At 44.8% G+C, this 18,530-nt stretch overlaps 3 protein-coding genes and 1 long non-coding RNA gene across 8 annotated transcripts; 3 read left to right on the plus strand and 1 right to left on the minus strand.

Moving 5' to 3' along the window:
• The first annotated feature begins 624 nt into the window (after nt 1-624).
• On the plus strand, nt 625-6,479 carry ccpg1 (cell cycle progression 1). 3 transcript variants are annotated; one of them, XM_057025852.1, is made up of 11 exons: nt 625-775; nt 1,500-1,589; nt 1,803-1,920; nt 2,068-2,153; nt 2,229-2,418; nt 2,527-2,619; nt 3,123-3,443; nt 3,688-3,803; nt 3,992-4,105; nt 4,424-5,568; nt 5,707-6,479. In XM_057025852.1, the coding sequence occupies exons 2-11, from the start codon at nt 1,530-1,532 to the stop codon at nt 5,891-5,893; spliced, it is 2,430 nt and encodes an 809-aa protein (XP_056881832.1). In that variant the 5' UTR covers nt 625-775; nt 1,500-1,529; the 3' UTR covers nt 5,894-6,479. The 3 variants fall into 3 exon arrangements, with proteins under 3 accessions (XP_056881832.1, XP_056881834.1, XP_056881833.1); XM_057025853.1 differs by lacking the exon at nt 625-775 and adding an exon at nt 845-1,042; XM_057025854.1 differs by lacking the exon at nt 2,527-2,619 and having other exon boundaries at nt 626-775.
• Nucleotides 6,303-9,392, minus strand: pigb (phosphatidylinositol glycan anchor biosynthesis, class B). Its single transcript, XM_057025855.1, has 12 exons — nt 9,080-9,392; nt 8,830-8,959; nt 8,571-8,688; nt 8,376-8,480; nt 8,134-8,264; nt 7,919-8,059; nt 7,775-7,826; nt 7,477-7,688; nt 7,296-7,360; nt 7,011-7,230; nt 6,625-6,802; nt 6,303-6,558 (listed from the first exon to the last, which is right to left on the minus strand). The coding sequence occupies exons 1-12, from the start codon at nt 9,189-9,191 to the stop codon at nt 6,445-6,447; spliced, it is 1,578 nt and encodes a 525-aa protein (XP_056881835.1). The 5' UTR covers nt 9,192-9,392; the 3' UTR covers nt 6,303-6,444.
• LOC130521949 (uncharacterized) lies at nt 8,255-10,442 on the plus strand. Of its 3 annotated transcripts, none has more exons than XR_008949495.1 (3): nt 8,255-8,516; nt 9,454-9,714; nt 10,139-10,442. It is a non-coding gene; the product is annotated as an uncharacterized LOC130521949 (long non-coding RNA). The 3 variants fall into 3 exon arrangements; XR_008949496.1 differs by having other exon boundaries at nt 9,597-9,714; XR_008949497.1 differs by having other exon boundaries at nt 8,498-8,516; nt 9,644-9,714.
• Nucleotides 10,443-11,569: 1,127 nt separating this feature from the next.
• On the plus strand, nt 11,570-17,629 carry rab27a (RAB27A, member RAS oncogene family). The gene is made up of 6 exons (XM_057025856.1): nt 11,570-11,750; nt 14,265-14,433; nt 15,768-15,853; nt 15,930-16,033; nt 16,401-16,524; nt 16,785-17,629. Exons 2-6 carry the CDS (start codon nt 14,281-14,283, stop codon nt 16,978-16,980), a joined length of 663 nt encoding a protein of 220 aa, XP_056881836.1. The 5' UTR covers nt 11,570-11,750; nt 14,265-14,280; the 3' UTR covers nt 16,981-17,629.
• Nucleotides 17,630-18,530: the final 901 nt, after the last annotated feature.

Raw genomic sequence — 18,530 nt, forward strand, 5'->3', positions numbered from 1 at the left:
TATTTGTCATGTAATTTTTAAAAATATGATCATAGCCTTGACAATTCTGACTTCTGCAGGCTAACATCAAGCAACGATAAATTGACAATGGATAGATTTTTAATAATTATGTTAAACAAAAATGCATTGACCATAACATGCATATATATGATATACATATTATATACCATTGTCCTTAAGACTGTAAAACCTTCTGCTTCATTATACTTTTTTGCCTCAAAATTCTTATCATTATAATGACTTATTTTGCTTGAAGCCTTCAGTGATTTGAGCATAACAGTACAGCAAAAACGATGGAAGATTATTTTATGACTGATCTGACCGAGCAACGTGGTTTAACAACAGTTGCTCCCAGCTCATAAACAGTGACCACGTGTTTTGGGGTTGGCTGTTGCAATAACGGAACGATGTGTGTGTTTTGATTTCTAATTCTTCACACAATGCTGAAAAAGAAGGTGACGACACCGCCTTGTTAACACTCGCTTTTCATTTAGAAGAATTAAATTGTAGGTACGCTGGCTTGTTTATGTTTTTATCCACACTGGTTATCTCCGCCCTCGCCGAACTTGCTTGACCGCCGCGCTTAATTGTGGGAAATGTAGTTCCAACTGGGCGAGGGCTCGTTTCGAGCGGCGCCAGCCCTGGTGTATTAAACTACATTTACCGTCCGCCGCCAGAAACGCAGCGTTGTTAAGCGACATTGGGTGAGAAGGCGTACTGCAACAACTCTCCAGATAGATGTAAACAGCTACATCATTGTTGCTCGTCAACACGGGTAAGTTTTCGTCGGTTTTTTTGTTTTTCCTTCTTGGAGTCAGAGATTTCATGTCGCCTCTAAGGACATCAGTTACCCGCGTCCCTGGTTATATTTGAGGGGGCCGGTCATCGAGCAGGCGCTAACAATGAGCGTGTTTAGCCATCTGCGCCACAACCGCTGAAACTTTGTGCACGGACGCCGCCACGTTTCGTGCGTCGCCTCCGATTCTGGAGACGTTTCCACGGACCTGGGCTCCAGTTCCGGCCGTGGGTTCTGCCCATAGAGGTCACTGTCCGCCCGTCTGCCTCTTTCTTTTGTTTGGTTGTTTTGAACTTTTTTGTAGCCCAAACCAATTGACAAAAATCGCCTTTTTAAATAGATAAATAAATCTATACAGATGTTGTACGTCGCTATAAGTGTTCTTCGTGGATTTATACGTCCGAGTCTATAATGATGAAGAATTGCCAGTACATTTATCATGGAAGCGTGAAATGCGCCATTTTAAAGTATTTTACTGTACATCAAACTCATTATTTGCTGTCAATTAAAAAGTCTTTGCAATGTGTTAGTGGCTGTGGTGTTCCTGATTAAGTTATCCTCCATGACTCCATTTTCTTCTTCTATGGTCTGATATGAACGATGTGTTTATATTTGTACACTGTAGTATCTCATTTCTAACAATAGCAATCTGGTGAACTTGGATGTTGTTTTATCATCTGTCTGAACTTATTGTCTATTCTAGGTCACTGTACGTTACTGACGTCCAACAGAAATGTCAGAGGCATCAAGTGACACTGAATCATCTTGTGGATGGACCATCATTAGCAATGAGGTATTAAATCTTTCTTACGTCCAGCAGTTTTATTTGTACCACGACGTTGACGTTACATTCATGGGAATGCCCAAAACGTCCGTCACAGGATTGCACGATGATTTGCTCGGACTTTTGTGGCTTTATTGTTGCAGCGTTTTGTTGTTTATCTGCAATAAAGGTTTCAGGTATTCGTAGTTGTCGGGGTGTGATCAGGTGTTACTGTGTTTGCAGGGTTCCGATATTGAGACACTGGGAGCGGAGGCTGCTGTGGAATGTGGAACGGAGTTGTTGGAACATCCTCCAGTGGGAGAAACGAAGCTGGGGGACGCGCAGGCCCCCACATCTACTGGCAAGAACCCCCTTTTTTAGGTTTAACAGTGAAAATAAACTATTAACTGGCTCTCAATGACCAGATTTGGTCTTAAATGTTTTCCAGTCTCCTTATTTTCATGAATATTTGCGCTGCCCTGATTTTAATGCAATCATTTCTGTTCAGCTGACTGTGTTGAAGAAGAGCCCACTGACTCGCGTGACGAGACTCTGGTGGAACGGACCATAAATGAGACGTTGTATGAATCGGAGGTGAGACATGAAAACGCTAAATAATAATGTTTGGCTTTTGTAGCTGCCGTCCTCAGTACGTTGTGTCTTCTCCAGGACGCCCCTGATGCCGGCGAGGTGGCCCCCGTCGCCCTGCTGTCGTCCAGTGATCACTCTGACATCGTCACCCTAAACTCTCGGGAGCATGTGCACGTGGAGGAGGGGGGGGCGGAGGAAGCTTCTGATGAAGACTTGTATCTTGGCACCCCCTGCAGCAGCCAGTACACCTTCACCCCCGCTGACACCGGTAGGTCACGGTGTCTTTATTTCTCCAGCTGATTGCAGGAGAAACCGTGAAGCACTTCCATAAAACAACATTTTTTTCTCTCTGCATTTTTCTTCAATGTCAAATCAGGTTTGATGTTGAGTCATTGGAAACTTCCACAGAGCCTAGTCGCCTTAGGCTGCCGTCTGAGGCGTCAGCTCACCGCAGGCAGCTCGTTTGCAGGTGGCCTGATCGTAACGAGAATGAGTTTGATGTGACGTTGCAGCAAACACCTGATCCAGTTGTTTGCTCACATGTGGGCCGCATGTCATTTTTACGTGTGTGGAGATGTGCCAGTTGACTTTTGTTCCGACCCCTGTGTATGTTCGGCCGTCTGTCTGAAATATCTGATAAAAATCTGCAACTTTACCATGAATGTTAGTGTTGGATCTTGAATCCTTTAAATGGAATTCGAGTGGTCTTCACTTTGATATTTTGACACGTGCTTTCTTAGATATTTAGCACAAGGTAACAGCTAGAGGAGCAAATTTTGAGTAGCAACCTGTTGCTGTAACAAAACTGCAGCTCAAGATCACCTGATTCAACAATTGGAAGCTCTGCTGTACTTTTACCTGCATGATTAACAGACCTTTTTTGTTACCTTTAACTTTTTTTTTAACGGCATGAGCCTTTTGATCAAAACATTATGTACATTTTTAGAAAAATATTTCTGTCATTTTTACCAGGAAAGCAGCCGGAAATGACAACATCAAGCAGCAGCGAGGACGAGGAAGGAAGAAGCGGCACAACTGCCGTCCGAAGACGAAGGTTGAGAAAGAATACCACAAGCGTTGTGACAGAGGACGAGGAGCTGGACATGAGCCAGCATGAGGAGGAGGAGGAGGAGGAGGAGGAGGAAGATGCAGAACAGCTGGAGACACAAACTGATGTTAAAGCTTCTTCTCTGGGAGTCCAAAATGTAAAAGAACACAAGAGCAGCGTCCTCAACAAGTGCGTTATGGTCGCCCTCATTATCGCTCTCAGCATGGGATTTGGACACTTCCATGGTAAAAACTTTACAGGTGTTGTAAATGTCATCACGCTGTAGCTGTGTCAGAATGAGGTCATTGGACTGTTTAGCATTGTGGTTCTTATCTTCAGTGCTTATCTAAATTCTGAACAGTCTGGATATTTACACCCGCCCCAGTTTAGCTCCCTTCACCTCCATCATTCTTACACATTTTGAATATTTCAATGTTTCTCTGCAACAGTTCCGTCAGTGACCTGATTGTGTATAAATCTGATTTACAGGCACGATTCAAGTTCAGGAACGACAGAAACCTGCCGAGAAAATCAGACTGAGGGAGCTGGATGGCGTGAAAGACCTGCTTCAGCAGCACGTTGAAGAGCAGGCGCTGACAAACTGGGTCAGTGATCCACATTAAAGCAACAATCTCATTTTCATCAGAACAATCACTTGTGTGCGATGAGCAGCAGATCTAAAGATCATTTGAACATCTTCTTTACGTCAGCTGTTCTTTATTTTGTCAATCCTTCGATGCAGCCGCACTAAGACGATATCAAATTCATCAGCAATCGGTTCTTTCGTTCTCAGAAGCAGAACCTGGATGAGCTGGAAGAGCAAGTGGTTATTTCACTCCTCGCAGAAATTGTGAACAAGTTGCAAAAAGAAAACCAGAAGCTCAGCACCAAACAGGCACAGATTCAGGTTGGTTAGTAAATTAGTTTAAGTCACAATCACCGTGTCTTCACGCATTGGCGGCCAATTATTTTAAGGTCAAAAGGTCACTCCATGTGTCTTGGGAGCTTTAAGGTGATTAACCAACGTACTGAAAAGGGTGAAGACGCTTCGTATGTGTCCTCTCAGCTCCCAGACCTGCTACAATTCACATACATTCACATTTGCTGTTGTATATTGTGTTTTTAGGGTTTCCTTCCCTTTTCCCTGTAAGTGGTGTTAATACTGATGTGATGTGTAATTTGATACGACAACTGTGCAGTTATGACTGTTTTTGTTCCCATTAAGGCCCAGAGAGATTTTAAGATCAGGGAACTTGAAGCAGCAGAAGCTGGGGCCGACTCGCTGCTGTCAGAAAACCAGAAGCTGAAGGACCAGCTGGAAGAGGAGAAGCAACTGGTCCAAAACTTCCAGAACCAGAACCTAGATATGCAGGCGGAGGCACAGACGCTGAGGGTGAAATTTAACCAGGAAAAGGCGGCGACAGATGAGCTGCAGACAGAGTTGAATCTCCTGAAGAGTCACATCGCTGCAGCTGATGAACAGTCGCTCTCAGAGGCCGAAGGGCTACAGACCCGCGTGAAGGAGCTGGAGAACAGACTGCATTTTGAACAGCACCGCTCTGACATGTGGGAGAGGCTGTATTTGGAAACCAAAGAAGAAAGAGCCAAAGGAGATTCCGAACCAAAGGTGAAGAAACGAAGGTCGGGTGTGCCGCCGAAAGTGAAAGAGACGTTTGACGCTGTGAAGAACTCCACCAAGGAGTTTGTCTATTACCACAAGGAACAGATCAAAAAGGCCAAAGAAGTCATGAAGGAGAACATCAGGAGGTTTTCAGATTCTGTCAAATCAACCTTCCGAAACTTCAAGGACTCGGCCTCCACCTTGCTAGACAAAGCCAGGGGTTTTTATGACAAGAAAAATAATGGCAAGAAGGGAAAAGACACGTGGCAGCCCAGGCCTCTGCGTAAAGCCTCGCACCAATTTCAAGATGCCTTCCAGTTCCAGAGGAGCCACAAAACTCAGAAATCGGGAGAGAGCGCTGAGAAAGATCCGAACCCCGACAGGTCGAATCTGAACGGATGCTCCGGGGTCTTCGACTGTGCCTATCAGGAGTCCATGAGTCTTTTCAATGAAGCCATGGAGCCAATCAAAGCAGACGAGTTCCACCAGCTGCTGCGGAGCTACCTGCAGCAGGAAGCTCACACCTTCCACCACTGGAAAGACCTGGAAGTCTTTATTAGCAGCTTCTTCAACGATGGAGTGTTCGTCCACGACCTGATGCTGTTCACAGACTTTGTCAGTGATGTTGGGGACTATCTGACCGAGATACACAAGGACGACGGGTCTGACGGCGACGTCTTCCGAGGCTTCGAGGACTACATCTATCGGCACTTCTTCGGGGAGGCTTATATGAAAACATATCACCCAAAGTAAGTCTCATCTGGTAACACCAGAGTCTTAGAAGGAACAGGTGGCCATGAGGACCCAGTTGATGGGAGAAGTACGAGATTATGTGTTATGTTTGGAGGAGTCGTTTAACTGGAGGCTTTTGTGTTTGAATCCCTCAGTGGGCCGTTTCAAGGACCTGAACCAAACCCCAAGGAGTCCAGATCAAAGCGCCATTACAAGAGGCAGCAGCGAGCCAAAGCTCGGCCCAGAGACCAGAAGTGGAGCCGGTCAAAGAAAAACGCAGCCAGAAACATTGCTGACGTGAAAATCGAACTGGGTCCGATGCCGTTTGATCCCAAATACTGAAAATAGGTGATGCTGTTTTTGAGTTTGTGTGTTGATGCGTTCCTTATTTGAATTGACATGTTTGCACAATGTTTCCCCCCCGTTTGCTACTGAATATTCCTGCTTTTGTTCTTAATGGAGCAATTTAATTAGATTCATGTGACAGAAGAGACTTTAAACTATGACCTGATTTCCCGGTGAAAAGAAACTGGTTGATCACTCGGATTGATGGTTGCAAATTCCTCAATTGGGAGCTAAAATCTTAAATTTAAAAAAGAGGCCACCTGGATGTTTCAGTCTAACGGGATACTTTTATTTTAACTTGCTGCTAATGAGGTTTTTTATGGAACAGGGGTTGTACTTTGCTTTCAGAGTTACTGTGCGAGTTTCCCACAGCCGGATCCGAAACTTGCGAAACACAACTGGAATATTAAATACCACCCCGACTTTATTTCTCAGCCATTTTCAAGTGTGACAGTGACAGAAATGCCTGTAAAAATGAGTTTGTTTAAACGTGAGTAGCAAAGACACATTATCCGACAGTTTCACACAGGAAAATGTTCCAGTGTTTCTCAGTGCCGTTGATAAATAAAGATGCTTCCTCCAACTTTTCCCTCAGGGAAATGAGTGTGAAAAATCTCTGACGTCTTGACAAAATTATTGGATTGCAGGAATGCCAAGATTTCCTAAAACACAGAGCCCCAGTTATTAACACGAAGTTGACGATTTACATGTAAATAACTTAATCTCACCTTTTCCAAGACGTCAAACAAAACCAGATGGGTCGGTACAGAGTGTTTGTATGGGAACGAGGTCCTAAGCCAAAGAAGAGGGTTGTCATAGAAACGGTCAGCTTCATCAATATAACCATCTTCTCCGAGGTCTGGCGGGCACTCGAGGAACCTCATCGTGATTGGACAGTGGACGTGGCTGCAGAGTCAACGAAACGTTGATAGCCTTAAATACTAATACAGTAAAAACTGACAGTTTAAAACAAACATCTGGGTTTAATTATTTTATATAAGTGCACTTTAAAGCCACAGCAGATGCTAAACAGACAATTAAATTCATTTAATCGAAGAACGACAAAAGAGAATGGGAAATAACGGCGCAGGCTTCAGGAGACGTAGACCTGTACCTGTAAAAAGGTGTGGAGTGACAGGGCATGAGGAAGAGGACGTCTGGCTGTGGGGGGCTGGAGATGCTGCTGATGTCACAGAGCGTTCCAAGATGGCTCATGGTGTCCAGAGGGCCTCGCTGGTGGATCAGACCGGTGTACAGACCTGCAGCAAGGTTGCTCACTAACAGGAAGAATGCTGCAGCCCGTCGCCACGATTTTAAACTGGCCAGAGATATTCCTGCAGTAGGAGACGTGTTAAATCCCATCTATGGCGATGGAGAAAGACGACAGTGAGGAACCCACCAGAGAAGACCAGACAGAAGGGCAGCACTGGATAGATGAACCGGAACTCTTTATGAGGAAGGAAACTGAAGCGGAAAGAGAAAAATGCATCAGATTTTCTGTAATCATGACCAGTTTATGATTGGCTGCTCTCGGGTCACATGGCTACCCATGTGACCACGTGAGTGCACAAACAAATCACCTGTATATCACAAGTGTCCAGAGAACAGCTGCCAACAGGACTTTATATCTTTTGAAGGCGAGGAAGCAGCCGTGAAGAAAGAGAGGAAGATGAGGGCCGATGACGACAGGAAACCCCTGAGTGAAGTACCAGTGCCAGGGATGAGAGCCGTAGAAATCTGCCACGCTGTGCAGGACGTTAAACTTCAGGAAGTTGAACTGAACCAGGGTCCACTAACAAAAACAAAGAAATCATCAACTTATATTGGACCTCAAATATCACCTGATCACCTCAAACCTGTTTGGTACGGGAGTTTTACCTTTTCATAGAAAATACAGTCGATCAAGGTCGAAACCACCAAAGCTGAAGCCCTAAAACCAAAATTTAAAAAAAAAAGATTGAAGGAACAGTAACAAGAGGGTTAAAAAAAAAAGACAGAGGACGTTGGATTAAAGGTACCAACCCGATGGGAAAGAATGTGTGAGTGACAAGTTTCAGCTTGTCATCTTCCTTCCAAAAATGGTAGATAAGCAGAGGAAGCCAGACAATCAGGGCGGTTGGCCGGACGATGATGGCCAAGGAGACCAGAGCCACATATTTCTTACTGAAAAAAACAAACCAATGAATCAGGAATCTACATTTAAGAAGGGAAGTGAGAAAGATGTAGGGAAGAAAGACCTGCTGTGTGTTTTGGACTCCGGGAGCGGGAAGTAAAAAAGAGCCAGGCAGGTGATGGTGGTCTCCATGCTGTTGGTCAGAGTTCTGGTGCAGCAGTACCATGAGAACCACGAGCACAGATAGCAGAAGAACTGTACAGCAGGACAGGAACAGTCACAACACTCCAAATGTGACAGATAACTGCAGTGCACAACCAGCCATTTAGCTGCTTCAGTAGTGCTGACAGGAGTATACGTGCTCACCGTCCATGCTGCAGTGTCACGGTTTTCCAAAGTCCGGATGAGAAAGAAGAATTTCACATCTGCAAATGCTGCCAGGAGTGCTTGGAATATTCGAGGAGTCCATATCTGCAGGGGGGAGAATGGCAACATGACAAAACAAGGGTAAATATTCAAAAATCAAAATTTACACATGATGTACATGATTTGCGAACTTGCCAGGAGATAGGCCGAGTCACAGTTTATGTAGTATAATATCTTGTAAATGAACGCAAAGACAAGCGGATAGGAAAATCCTCTTAATCCTGATTTCCATTCCCAGGTCAGGTACCCATAAGTTTCACTGTTAAGGTTGTCCATAAAAATCTAATCATTGCTTTTACGCAATAACAAAAATATACATTTTGAAAGTATATTCCAAAATTTTACAATGAAATCACATTAATTGCCAGTACTTATGATACTGGGTAAAGGATATTTGAAGACCATATGATGGGAGACTTCCAGAGACTGCCAGTACTCATCAGGGACGAAGCTGCTCTGAACCAGGAAGCAGTTGATTAATCGGAATACCACGCAAAACACAACTGTTCTGGCGAGCAGGACTCCTATGGAATGTTTTTGAAAACAGAGATTACTTAATTTTAGTCTTCAACATTCAAGCCACCAACAAACACGGTCCATATTTGTTGACAAACGGCAAATTGTAATATCCTGTAAGAGCCCACCATCGTTAAGAGCTGATGCGTCATTCTTTAAGTACAGTTGGGATTTTCGTTTCCGTAATTTCACCTCTTTATCTTTATTTCCAAATTTCAGGCGTGTTCTAATGTTCTCCATCAGGAATCATTGTGTCTGAACAAGACTGATCTGCTTAAACTAAGCGACAGAAAGGTATGAAGCTGCTTAGAATGTGCCGAACGTGAACAACCTGCAAAATCTTTCTTTTGACACAGCCCAAAATTGTTTGTGAAATACTAATTCCAGCAAATACCAAAGTTTTCTCGTTTACAACCACAGTATGCCCACACTGCTTCCGGGTTTACACAAGCTTCCGGTAAGCTGTTGTCTCTCGATTTCAAAATAAACCTTCCACACACAGGCGCAAATGGGCCCTGGACTCTACAACCGCCATGAAGGACCCTTTTCGAAATAACTGAATTGAGAGTATTCCGATAATCATCAGAACATATTTCTAATCCTAACGTGACATCAATTCCATTGATAATGTACTTTAATTTTGAGGGGAACAAAGGAATTGCACACAAGCATATTCCGTTGTTCGTCGCTAGGGGGCGAGCTGTGTAAAGACTTCCTGTTCAGCTGCGATCGCCATCGTAGAAGAAGAAACTGTCAACAGCACGTAAGTGTCCTTGGCATCGAACCTGTTTTTCCAACTTCTGCTTTTAATGTCTCTGCGATGTTTATCAGACATATTTAAGAAAACATCACGAATGTTTTGAAGAGAGCCCAAAACGAGTTAAACGCCTATAACGAAGTCAGTTTAAGATCTACACAGAACATCTAAGCTGGCTGACACTTTATAAGCACCCGCGACGTCTATTTTCATAAACATTAACGTACATCTAAATTAAAATACATATTCTGTAATATGTATTGTCCTACAAGTCATGCTTAAGGAACTGAGTTGGTGTTCTGCTTGGTCGTTAGCTCGGTGGAAATTATTTTGTCTATTGAGGCTACACAAGAAAGAAAATACTCCAATTTAAAAGCCATAAACCTTAATTTGAAGTGTCTGTCTTAACACTATTATGTTTGTTCCTCAGGTTCATATCTGGCACAGTTTTGTGGTTTGATCCTGAAAGAGGCCATGATTAGAAGAAGGATCCCCTTTACGCAGATTGCTTTAGTCACGCTGATTGGAGTTGGCGGTGGGGTTTATATCTACAGACCTTATTTTGTGAAAAACATGAAGACGCCAGTGGAGCAAAATCAGAATGTGCCAAAGAAACAGAGCGAAACATAATCCCCCACAATCTTGGGCAAAAGCAATGGATGAATTGGATGAATTCACGGACCCTTTGTGTTCTTGTGTGTTGGTTCCTAAATAAACAAGCATTTGGGCTTTGATTTGCCTCCTTTTTGATGCTTCTCCTTGATGTCGATGTGGATCAGTTATTTAGTTAAGACGCCTCCTGAACATCCCCCTGCGGAAACGTCGTTTCGGGTGTAACAGCTGGAAGAGACCGACCGCTGCGGGCCCTCTCCCGTCTGGCGGAAGCGGAAGTGCTGCCCGAGACCCGGAAATGAGAAAGGAAACACTTGTTTACCAATTACGTAATCGAACCCAAGAAACTGAACGTTAATTTATACAAGTGTATGAGAAAAAAAAACACAAAAACTGCAAATTTGTGAATCATGATTATAGCTAGACCAGGGGTCAGCAACCTAAAATGTTAAAAGAGCCACATTGGACAAAAAAAACCCCCAAACCTGTCTGGAGCCGCAAAAAGTTAAAAGCCTTATACAAGCCTTATTATGAAGGCAACACATGCTGTAAGTGTCTATATTGGCTACATTAGCCTACTTGCAAAATGATAAGCAGGCTACAAATAAATAATTATCATTCATAATTAAATGTTTATTTTCCCTGCAGCACACCCTGTACGATGGTGCTTCAAGTTTAAATTCCATTATAATTAGATGTTGAAATTAAATATTTACTATACACATTCATACAGCATTGGAAAACTTTAAGAATGTTTGTCATGTTTTCCTCCTACAGAAATTATATTAAAACAAAAATATATTCACACCATCCAGGGAGCCACTAGGGCGGCGCCAAAGAGCGACATGCGGCTCCAGAGCCGCGGCTTGCGGACCCCTGAGCTAGACTATCATGTACAAAAGCCACATTTGTTTTCTCTTCTGGACCACTATATCCCTTTCAGAGTCACAGGGAAGATGTTGGAGCCCATCCCAGCTGCATATATAAACTTGCATTCATTTAATTCAGAAAGCTAAATCTTAATAAGCATTAACCGAAACCTGAATAACTGTTTGAGATCTAAATCCTTTAGTGGCCAACGTATTCTTTAAGAAACTTTTTCCCCCTTTACAGTCTACAGCCCTACATTATTTTAAGCTCAAAACAGTCCATAATCACCGATGTGAAGTTAGGCTTAAACTAGTTGGACCGTTTCAGGGATTGTTTGGTTTGACTGCCCTGTAATACCAGTAGTGTCCGCGGGGCGGCGCTGTTTCACAGCAGGAACCCCGGAAAGCGCCGCTCAGTCAAAAGTTGCTCTGATGTCGACTCACGGCTTAGAAGCGACGGAGAAACTAAAGTCTTCATTTAGTCACCTTTCTGTCATCAGCCGCCTCTTCCAGATATTTGTTCCTTCGTTTTGACCAGGACACTGCGCGACAGGAGCGCTAGTAAGTAGTTGAACCGTTTCCAGGAAATGTTAGTCGAAATTGTCTGTAGCATCTGTCAGGAATTAGCGAGTGTTTGAGAAGTTAATTATTTTTGTTTGTTTGTCTCCACTCGGTTACCTGCATTGTTGATGGAACACCTGTCAGGTCAATGCAAACGTGCTTTCGCTTGTTCCACCTGCCTTATTTTCGGATCCTCGCCGTTTCTCGACACTTGTTTTTACTCTTAACTGCTCCCTCAGGTTGTGGTGTTTCCTCGGGCAGATTTCACGTCGCTAACATTGACTAAAGCTTTAAACCCTTTGGGTTCCCTCGTCTGACGCTCCTGAAGTGACCGTGTTTGGGAGCGCGAGCAGCGCGGACGCCACGTGAGGACCAGCTGAGGCAAATTGGCAGTTTTACATTTGTTACACTCATTTCATTTGAATATTTGTCTCTCAGCCTGGAACCACTTTCATGTTCCTCCCTCTCGGGCGCTGCTGCAGATAAATCCCCTCCAGGAATTTTAATAGGGCAGATAGTCACCGACTGTGGCTGTCAGGGGGTCTTAAAGACCATGTTGCCCCAGGCTGGTGGTGCGTTTCTTCTCTGACTTCATCACCATTGTTGTGCTGCGCCCTTTGGTGCACATCCGGATCTTTCCAAGGAGCCGCTGGCCTCTGTTGGACCGCTGCCCAGGGTGGGTCTCCCGCTTCTCCTTGACAAATGATTAAAGCCACGTTTTAGTTTCCTGGTCTGAGTGGCAGCAAACACAGCTGCCACGGTAGCTGGGAACTGCCCCGGTAGCTGGGAACTGCCCCCCAGCGGACAGCATGCGTGCAGATGTTGAGACAGACCTCTCCGATCGTCTACGTGAGGACACCAAGAGTTTAAAAGCAGCAGTAATGTGGAACAGAGCTCCAACATCTGCAGTAAATGCTGTGAGTTGCTGCTTGCTTTGGTGCAGCACTTTAGATGTGGCAGCAGCACAGATGTTGGGGGGCTCGGAGGGGGCATCTCCACTGTAGTGGAGGGCATCTCGGGGGGCATCTCCACTGTAGTGGAGGGCATCTCCACTGTAGTGTCCATAAATGCCTGCAGGTCTCCAGCACTCGGTTGAAGAACATTTCTGCCGTGTGACTGCGACCGTCGGTGACGTCCATGTTCTGGGTTCACCCCCCCCCCCCCAGTCTGCAGCAGCTCAGCTTCTCGTTCGAACCTTCGCACTCCACGAAGTGTTGTATAACGTGATGGCGGTAATCTGCGAGCACAACGGAGCCTTGTTCCCATTCTGCCGTGACGAGTTTACGGCCGCGTCGGGATTCAAACTCTAAATTAGCCGGAGGGAACAAAATCAAAGCAATAATTGTTTTGCCAGACACGGTTTGGGACAGAGGGGGCACTCTAACCAGAAAATGGATGCAATATTTTGGGTTCTAGCCCGGGTTTGCTGCGCACGTTCTGCAATAATATGAGCTTTATTCACAGGGAGGAGGGGACAGTTGCCGTGTTGATCAACCATTTTTAATTCTGCATTAAAATCCTCTTGTAATGACGCCAGTTTTCCTCCGAACAGAATCCGTACTGTTTGAAGTTCTGAGTAGTTACGACACCACACAAGTCACTAATCTCCATCCTTCCTCATCTAATTATTCAAAGCAAAAACAAAGTCATTTGCAGTCACAACTGGGACTTTGTCAACGGAGACGACTACTGAAAAACACTGATGTTTTTTTTACTGAAACCTTAATTTGATGTGTTCTGGCCTTTTATGGTGGCACATTTATCATGGATGTTACACGAGACCTTAAGCTGCTTCGTGCCACATTTGAGATTTCCACTGGTGCGTTAAAGCCGGAGAATAAAACAGGGTTTTACACACTGGTCATATGACCTGGATTGTTTGGAACCGGTCTCCCGTGTCCAGTGAGGTTTTCTGAATGACTGGACACCGTCGTGTGCGTGCCCCCGTTAAGGTCTCGTTAAAGGAGATGTTTCGTTTAGGGAGTTTGAAATGACAGTTTAGGTGCAACGTGTGTGTTTGTACGTGTGATTTCAGATAGAGGACGTAGAAAATGCTGACTGCCCTGTGTCAGGGTGATGCAACACCCTGTTTTTACACCTATTAACCCACAGTGCCGCACACTGTAGAAAATACTGTGTGTGTGTGTGTGTGTGCGTGTGTGTGTGCGTGTGATTCATGCAGTGTTATGAAAGCAACCTTCAATTTTGAGGGCTTTTTTGTTTGCTGAAACACAATCTGGTGTGTCAGACTGTGGGTACAGTTGCACAACGACAGTGTTTTTTGTTTTAATGACTCGACATGAGGGGACACGTCAAGGAGCGGCGGCGACTGGTGTGTGTCCTCCTGAATGTCCAGGGTGTGTTGTGTTGTGTTGGGATGGATCGCAGCACCACCAGGACCCTGATCAGGAACGGGTAGAGGTGATGGAACGGATGGATTCTTAAAAAGGAGACTATCCGAGGGTGTGAGACTGTGACTGCTGTTGTTGAGTGGTGTGTGTTTGTGCGTTGCAGAACTGAAGCTCTCACTATGTCTGATGGGGAATACGATTACCTCATCAAATTCCTAGCGCTGGGTGACTCTGGCGTGGGCAAAACCAGCTTCCTCTACCAGTACACCGACGGCAAGTTCAACTCCAAATTCATCACTACAGTCGGGATCGACTTCAGAGAAAAAAGAGTGGTAGGTTTGCTGCTCTTTGTCTGGGCAATGCTGCTTTTCCTGCTTTTAGCATGTTTAATCCTATTTTCTGCTGCGATTAAAGGCTCTTAACTGCATTCTTCCTCCTTTTCCTAACCACATCAAGACTACAGGAATGCCCAGACAGGTCTGAGCCACGTCAGGAGCGGGAGGCACCACCCGCCTCAGGGAAAACCACTTAATACCACTAATACAGCAGCGTGAGCAGAGTTCAAATATACTCAGGCTTTAAGGCTGCTGACCAACACCTACAACACTGGACAGTCTAGTTCCAGGGTGGCCCAGTCAGAGCCCAAGAGCCACATCAGACACGTGAACATCACCTCATCCCTCCACACACCGACCTCTGCTCAGACAGATTTATTAGAAATGTCCCACACCAACATGATGATGACAGAATTGGACTCCTACAGACCACGGGCCAGTCACAGGCCACAAACAAAAATAGAATAATTAAAATATCTTTTTTTCTCTTACTGTGCATGTTGCTCAGTGGGACTTCTGGCATTCCTTGCTTTGGGTGTCAGTCAGAACAGATCGATGCTTTGGTCTCACGTGTTTCAGGACAGAAAACACAGACTCGAGACGTGTGTTGACCCAAATATTGACAGGATCTTAAGCGCAGCCCGTTTGACATTGGGCTATTTCTCCAGTGGCCCCTTCCCTTAAAGCAGGTTTCAGTTGGTCCTCACAAAGATCGATCATCAGCTGCAGCCTCACCTGTGACCAGCGGGGCTTTAGAACAGTGCGGGGCATTTAAAACAGTGCGGGGCATTAAAACAGTGCGGGGCATTTAAAAGGGGCAACGAGGAATGCAATCTCTGCCCTTTTCAGTTGTGGATCACGGAACCGGGTCACGAAGCTTTCGTGCAGGTTTTCCTGCCATTTTGAAGGCGAACTTCACACTAATTGTTTACTCAAAAGATCTCAACTGAGAAACTTTGCGGTGTTTTCATCTAACGCGCAAGCGAAGCGAACGCGCACATTAAAAAACACAAACCCAAACTTCGATATGAACGTTGGAGCCGCGGGTCGGCCAGGCCTGCTCTAATTTATACAATTAGAACCAGGTTATTTTTCACTTGTTGATCTCTGCACAAATAACCAGCAGGTAAAATACACTCTACATTTACATGCTGCGTCTTTATCCACAGGTGTTTACATATTTCCTGTGTTCAACATCTCTGGAGTGGAAAACTGTTGGGCTTTGAATAGATGTGTGGCAAAAGTTGTTTTCCTTTTTAACCCTCACATCGATGTCTTTAACCTCCATATTGTGTGGATGTCATGAAGCAACCCGCCTGTTTTGGTCTCAGATTTACAGATCTTCTGGCGCTGATGGACCCTCAGGTCGGGGTCAGAAGATCCACCTGCAGCTCTGGGACACCGCAGGGCAGGAAAGGTGCGCCGGCTTCTTTTTGTCACGTTCTCGTGCTTTGATCTCCTTTGATCCTCTCCCCTCCCCTCGATGCCTTCAGGTTTCGGAGCCTGACGACGGCGTTCTTCCGGGACGCCATGGGCTTCCTCCTCCTGTTCGACCTCACAAACGAACAGAGCTTCCTCAACGTCAGAAACTGGATGAGTACGTCTCGGCGTGTTTGATTTCAATCGTTTTACAGTTGATTGCTGTAATGAATTCATTTTCTTTTTTTGCCTAAAACCATCTCGAGGTTATAAAGTGCGTCAGTCGGGATTTCATTTGGCGTTTTTCAAACCTGCTCCGTGGCAACAAGGTTGTGAAATTCCGAAATGTTTGTTTTTAACTGTTATGTGGACAGTTTAATTGGGGATGTTTTAAATATATGAGCAGACAAGCAAGTTTGTTCCTGTTTGGTTTTTGAATTAACCCTCCACCTGCAGGCTCCACTGCTTTAAAGTCGCATCTTCGTTTCAGCTCATTTTGGGATAAATTGCATTTTCCGAGCACTAAATCGGTCGCCGTCTGTCAGGTCAGCTGCAGGTTCACGCGTACTGTGAAAGTCCAGACGTCATCCTGTGCGGGAACAAATGTGACCTGGTGGATCAGAGAGCAGTGAGCGAAGAAGCAGCGCGAGACCTGGCGGAGACGTACGGGTATGTTTGGACTCCTCTCACAGAACCTCTCCCTCGACTGTTTGTCAAGGAGGCAGTGGCGGCATTGTTTGCCAAAGTCTGCATGGGAATGTCAGCCCGATTCGGTCGTGTTCCACGAGCAAATATTTGTGTTCATGTACACGATATCCTGCTAGACACGCCTCTACTAAAAACAGGAGAGCGGCGTGCAGCAGCATATGGAATGTTTAAAGCCTGATGAATCATCCAGTGACTCCTAATCAGCCTTTGCCTTCGCACAGGATCCAATACTTTGAGACGAGCGCTTCAAACGGACAGAACGTCAACCAGTCTGTGGACCTGCTGCTGGACCTCATCATGAAGAGGATGGAGCGCTGCGTGGACAAGTCCTGGATCCCCGACGGCACCGTCAGAGTCAACGGGAACGTGAAAGCGGAGGTGTCGGAGGGCCCCGAGAAGAGCAAATGCGCCTGCTAAAGTACCGGGGAGCCGCTATGTTTCACCGGCAGAGGGCGGAGACACGCGGCAGCGTGCACGATCGCGCCGCGGTTATGGATCATATACGAAAAAATTAGAATGATTTCTGATGGTTCAGTGGTCTTTTGAGGAATGCACACAAACAGAAGCACGTGCGTGCGTATATTAGGTGACCTATAGCTCAGATTTAGTTTGCATTAATGTGTTGTCTTTGTTACACCAGGGCCAAGTGCATTTTAATTGTCATCCGCCAGATCTATTTTCCTGTATAATGTTTGCCTGGATTCCAAGTGCACGTGACTCGGGATGCACTTTCTGCTGTTACGCTCACGCATTTATGTCAGAAATTTGCTTTTCTGCCATTGTTGTACTACTGATTCTCTAATGAATGTAAAGATGCGGCCGCCATCTTTTACCTAATAATTAGATACTTCACAAACGCAACACTGGAGCATCTTGGTGGAAACTTCTCAGCTGATATTGTTTTGCTTACAAATTCATATTATTTATGTGACTGTAATTCCTCCTGGATAAAAGGGTGAATGTAAAATTAGGGAGACTGAAAGAAAATATTTCAGATTTCAAATTATGTTTTAGTGTGCATTTTTATGTCCAAAATAAAGTTTTATATATGTAAACCTTGCAAGAATGTCTGCGTTAACCCTCTGAGACGCCTTCAAAAAAGTTTTTACACCTCAGAGAAAACCACAAAAATCTATTTTCAACTTGCTAAATTCAAATTAGATTAGATCTGATCTCATTGCAGCCTTCTAAATGCAAGAGAATAGTTGCAACGTTTGGTAATGTGCTTCAGTATTTTTACCATTTTAGATAGTTGAAGCACTGCACAAAAATGTGATCAACATCAATCTGTAGAATCCATTTCCTAAGAGCATCACTGCTCAATATTGTTTTATTTCATTACTGAAACACAGAATCTCACATTATTCATGTAATATTCCCACTTTTATAATATAACACATTGGTCCTGTTTCGGAAGAACAGAAATATTCCAATAAAGCCCACAAGACGGCGGCATCGAGGCTCCTCCACTCGATTACTATGGTTCTCTGACGCAGGTTGTTATATGAGTTTTGTGCTCTCCGGGGTGAAGCAGACATTAAACTACCAACCAGCTCACCAACTCCGGTAATGGAAGCGTGAGTGAGAGTTTCCTGGCTTTGGCGTCTGCAAAGAACTCCAGACTGCTGCGCTCAACACCGGCCGGTCCGCCAGGCGGCGCTGTTGCCTCGGCGGTTGGTTTGCAGCCTTGCAGCCACGAAGAAGAAGTGGACTTTGGAAAGGTTTGTTTTGGTAACGAAACAGCCTAAATACTAAAGTCCTGCTGTGAGAAAGCCTAAAAACAGGAGTGTTGTGTACAAGTTTAATTACATCTTTACTGAAATACGGTGCCGTTGTTGTTGCTTCGGCAACACACTTCTCTTAATTAACTAGATAAAGGGAAAACATAGGAATTTGGTTCTCAATTCGCGGACTGCACAAGCTTACATTGATGGTTATCATAGTTATTGTATATTCAGATGCATTAA

The sequence above is a fragment of the Takifugu flavidus genome, chromosome 2, assembly GCF_003711565.1.
Source record: "Takifugu flavidus isolate HTHZ2018 chromosome 2, ASM371156v2, whole genome shotgun sequence".
Lineage (NCBI taxonomy): Eukaryota > Metazoa > Chordata > Actinopteri > Tetraodontiformes > Tetraodontidae > Takifugu > Takifugu flavidus.

Excerpts from the sequence above, each read along its gene's own strand:
- ccpg1 (XM_057025852.1), top strand. The coding sequence starts at position 1,530 with ATGTCAGAGGCATCAAGTGACACTGAATCATCTTGTGGATGGACCATC. Across the intron at positions 2,154-2,228 it reads AGACGTTGTATGAATCGGAG|GACGCCCCTGATGCCGGCGA; the intron begins GTGAGACATGAA and ends TGTCTTCTCCAG. Across the intron at positions 3,804-3,991 it reads AGCAGGCGCTGACAAACTGG|AAGCAGAACCTGGATGAGCT; the intron begins GTCAGTGATCCA and ends TTTCGTTCTCAG.
- pigb (XM_057025855.1), bottom strand. The coding sequence starts at position 9,191 with ATGGAGAACATTAGAACACGCCTGAAATTTGGAAATAAAGATAAAGAG. Across the intron at positions 8,960-9,079 it reads CGCATCAGCTCTTAACGATG|GAGTCCTGCTCGCCAGAACA; the intron begins GTGGGCTCTTAC and ends AACATTCCATAG. Across the intron at positions 6,559-6,624 it reads TGTTTGACGTCTTGGAAAAG|GAAATCTTGGCATTCCTGCA; the intron begins GTGAGATTAAGT and ends TCTGTGTTTTAG.
- rab27a (XM_057025856.1), top strand. The coding sequence starts at position 14,281 with ATGTCTGATGGGGAATACGATTACCTCATCAAATTCCTAGCGCTGGGT. Across the intron at positions 14,434-15,767 it reads ACTTCAGAGAAAAAAGAGTG|ATTTACAGATCTTCTGGCGC; the intron begins GTAGGTTTGCTG and ends TTTTGGTCTCAG. Across the intron at positions 15,854-15,929 it reads GACACCGCAGGGCAGGAAAG|GTTTCGGAGCCTGACGACGG; the intron begins GTGCGCCGGCTT and ends CGATGCCTTCAG.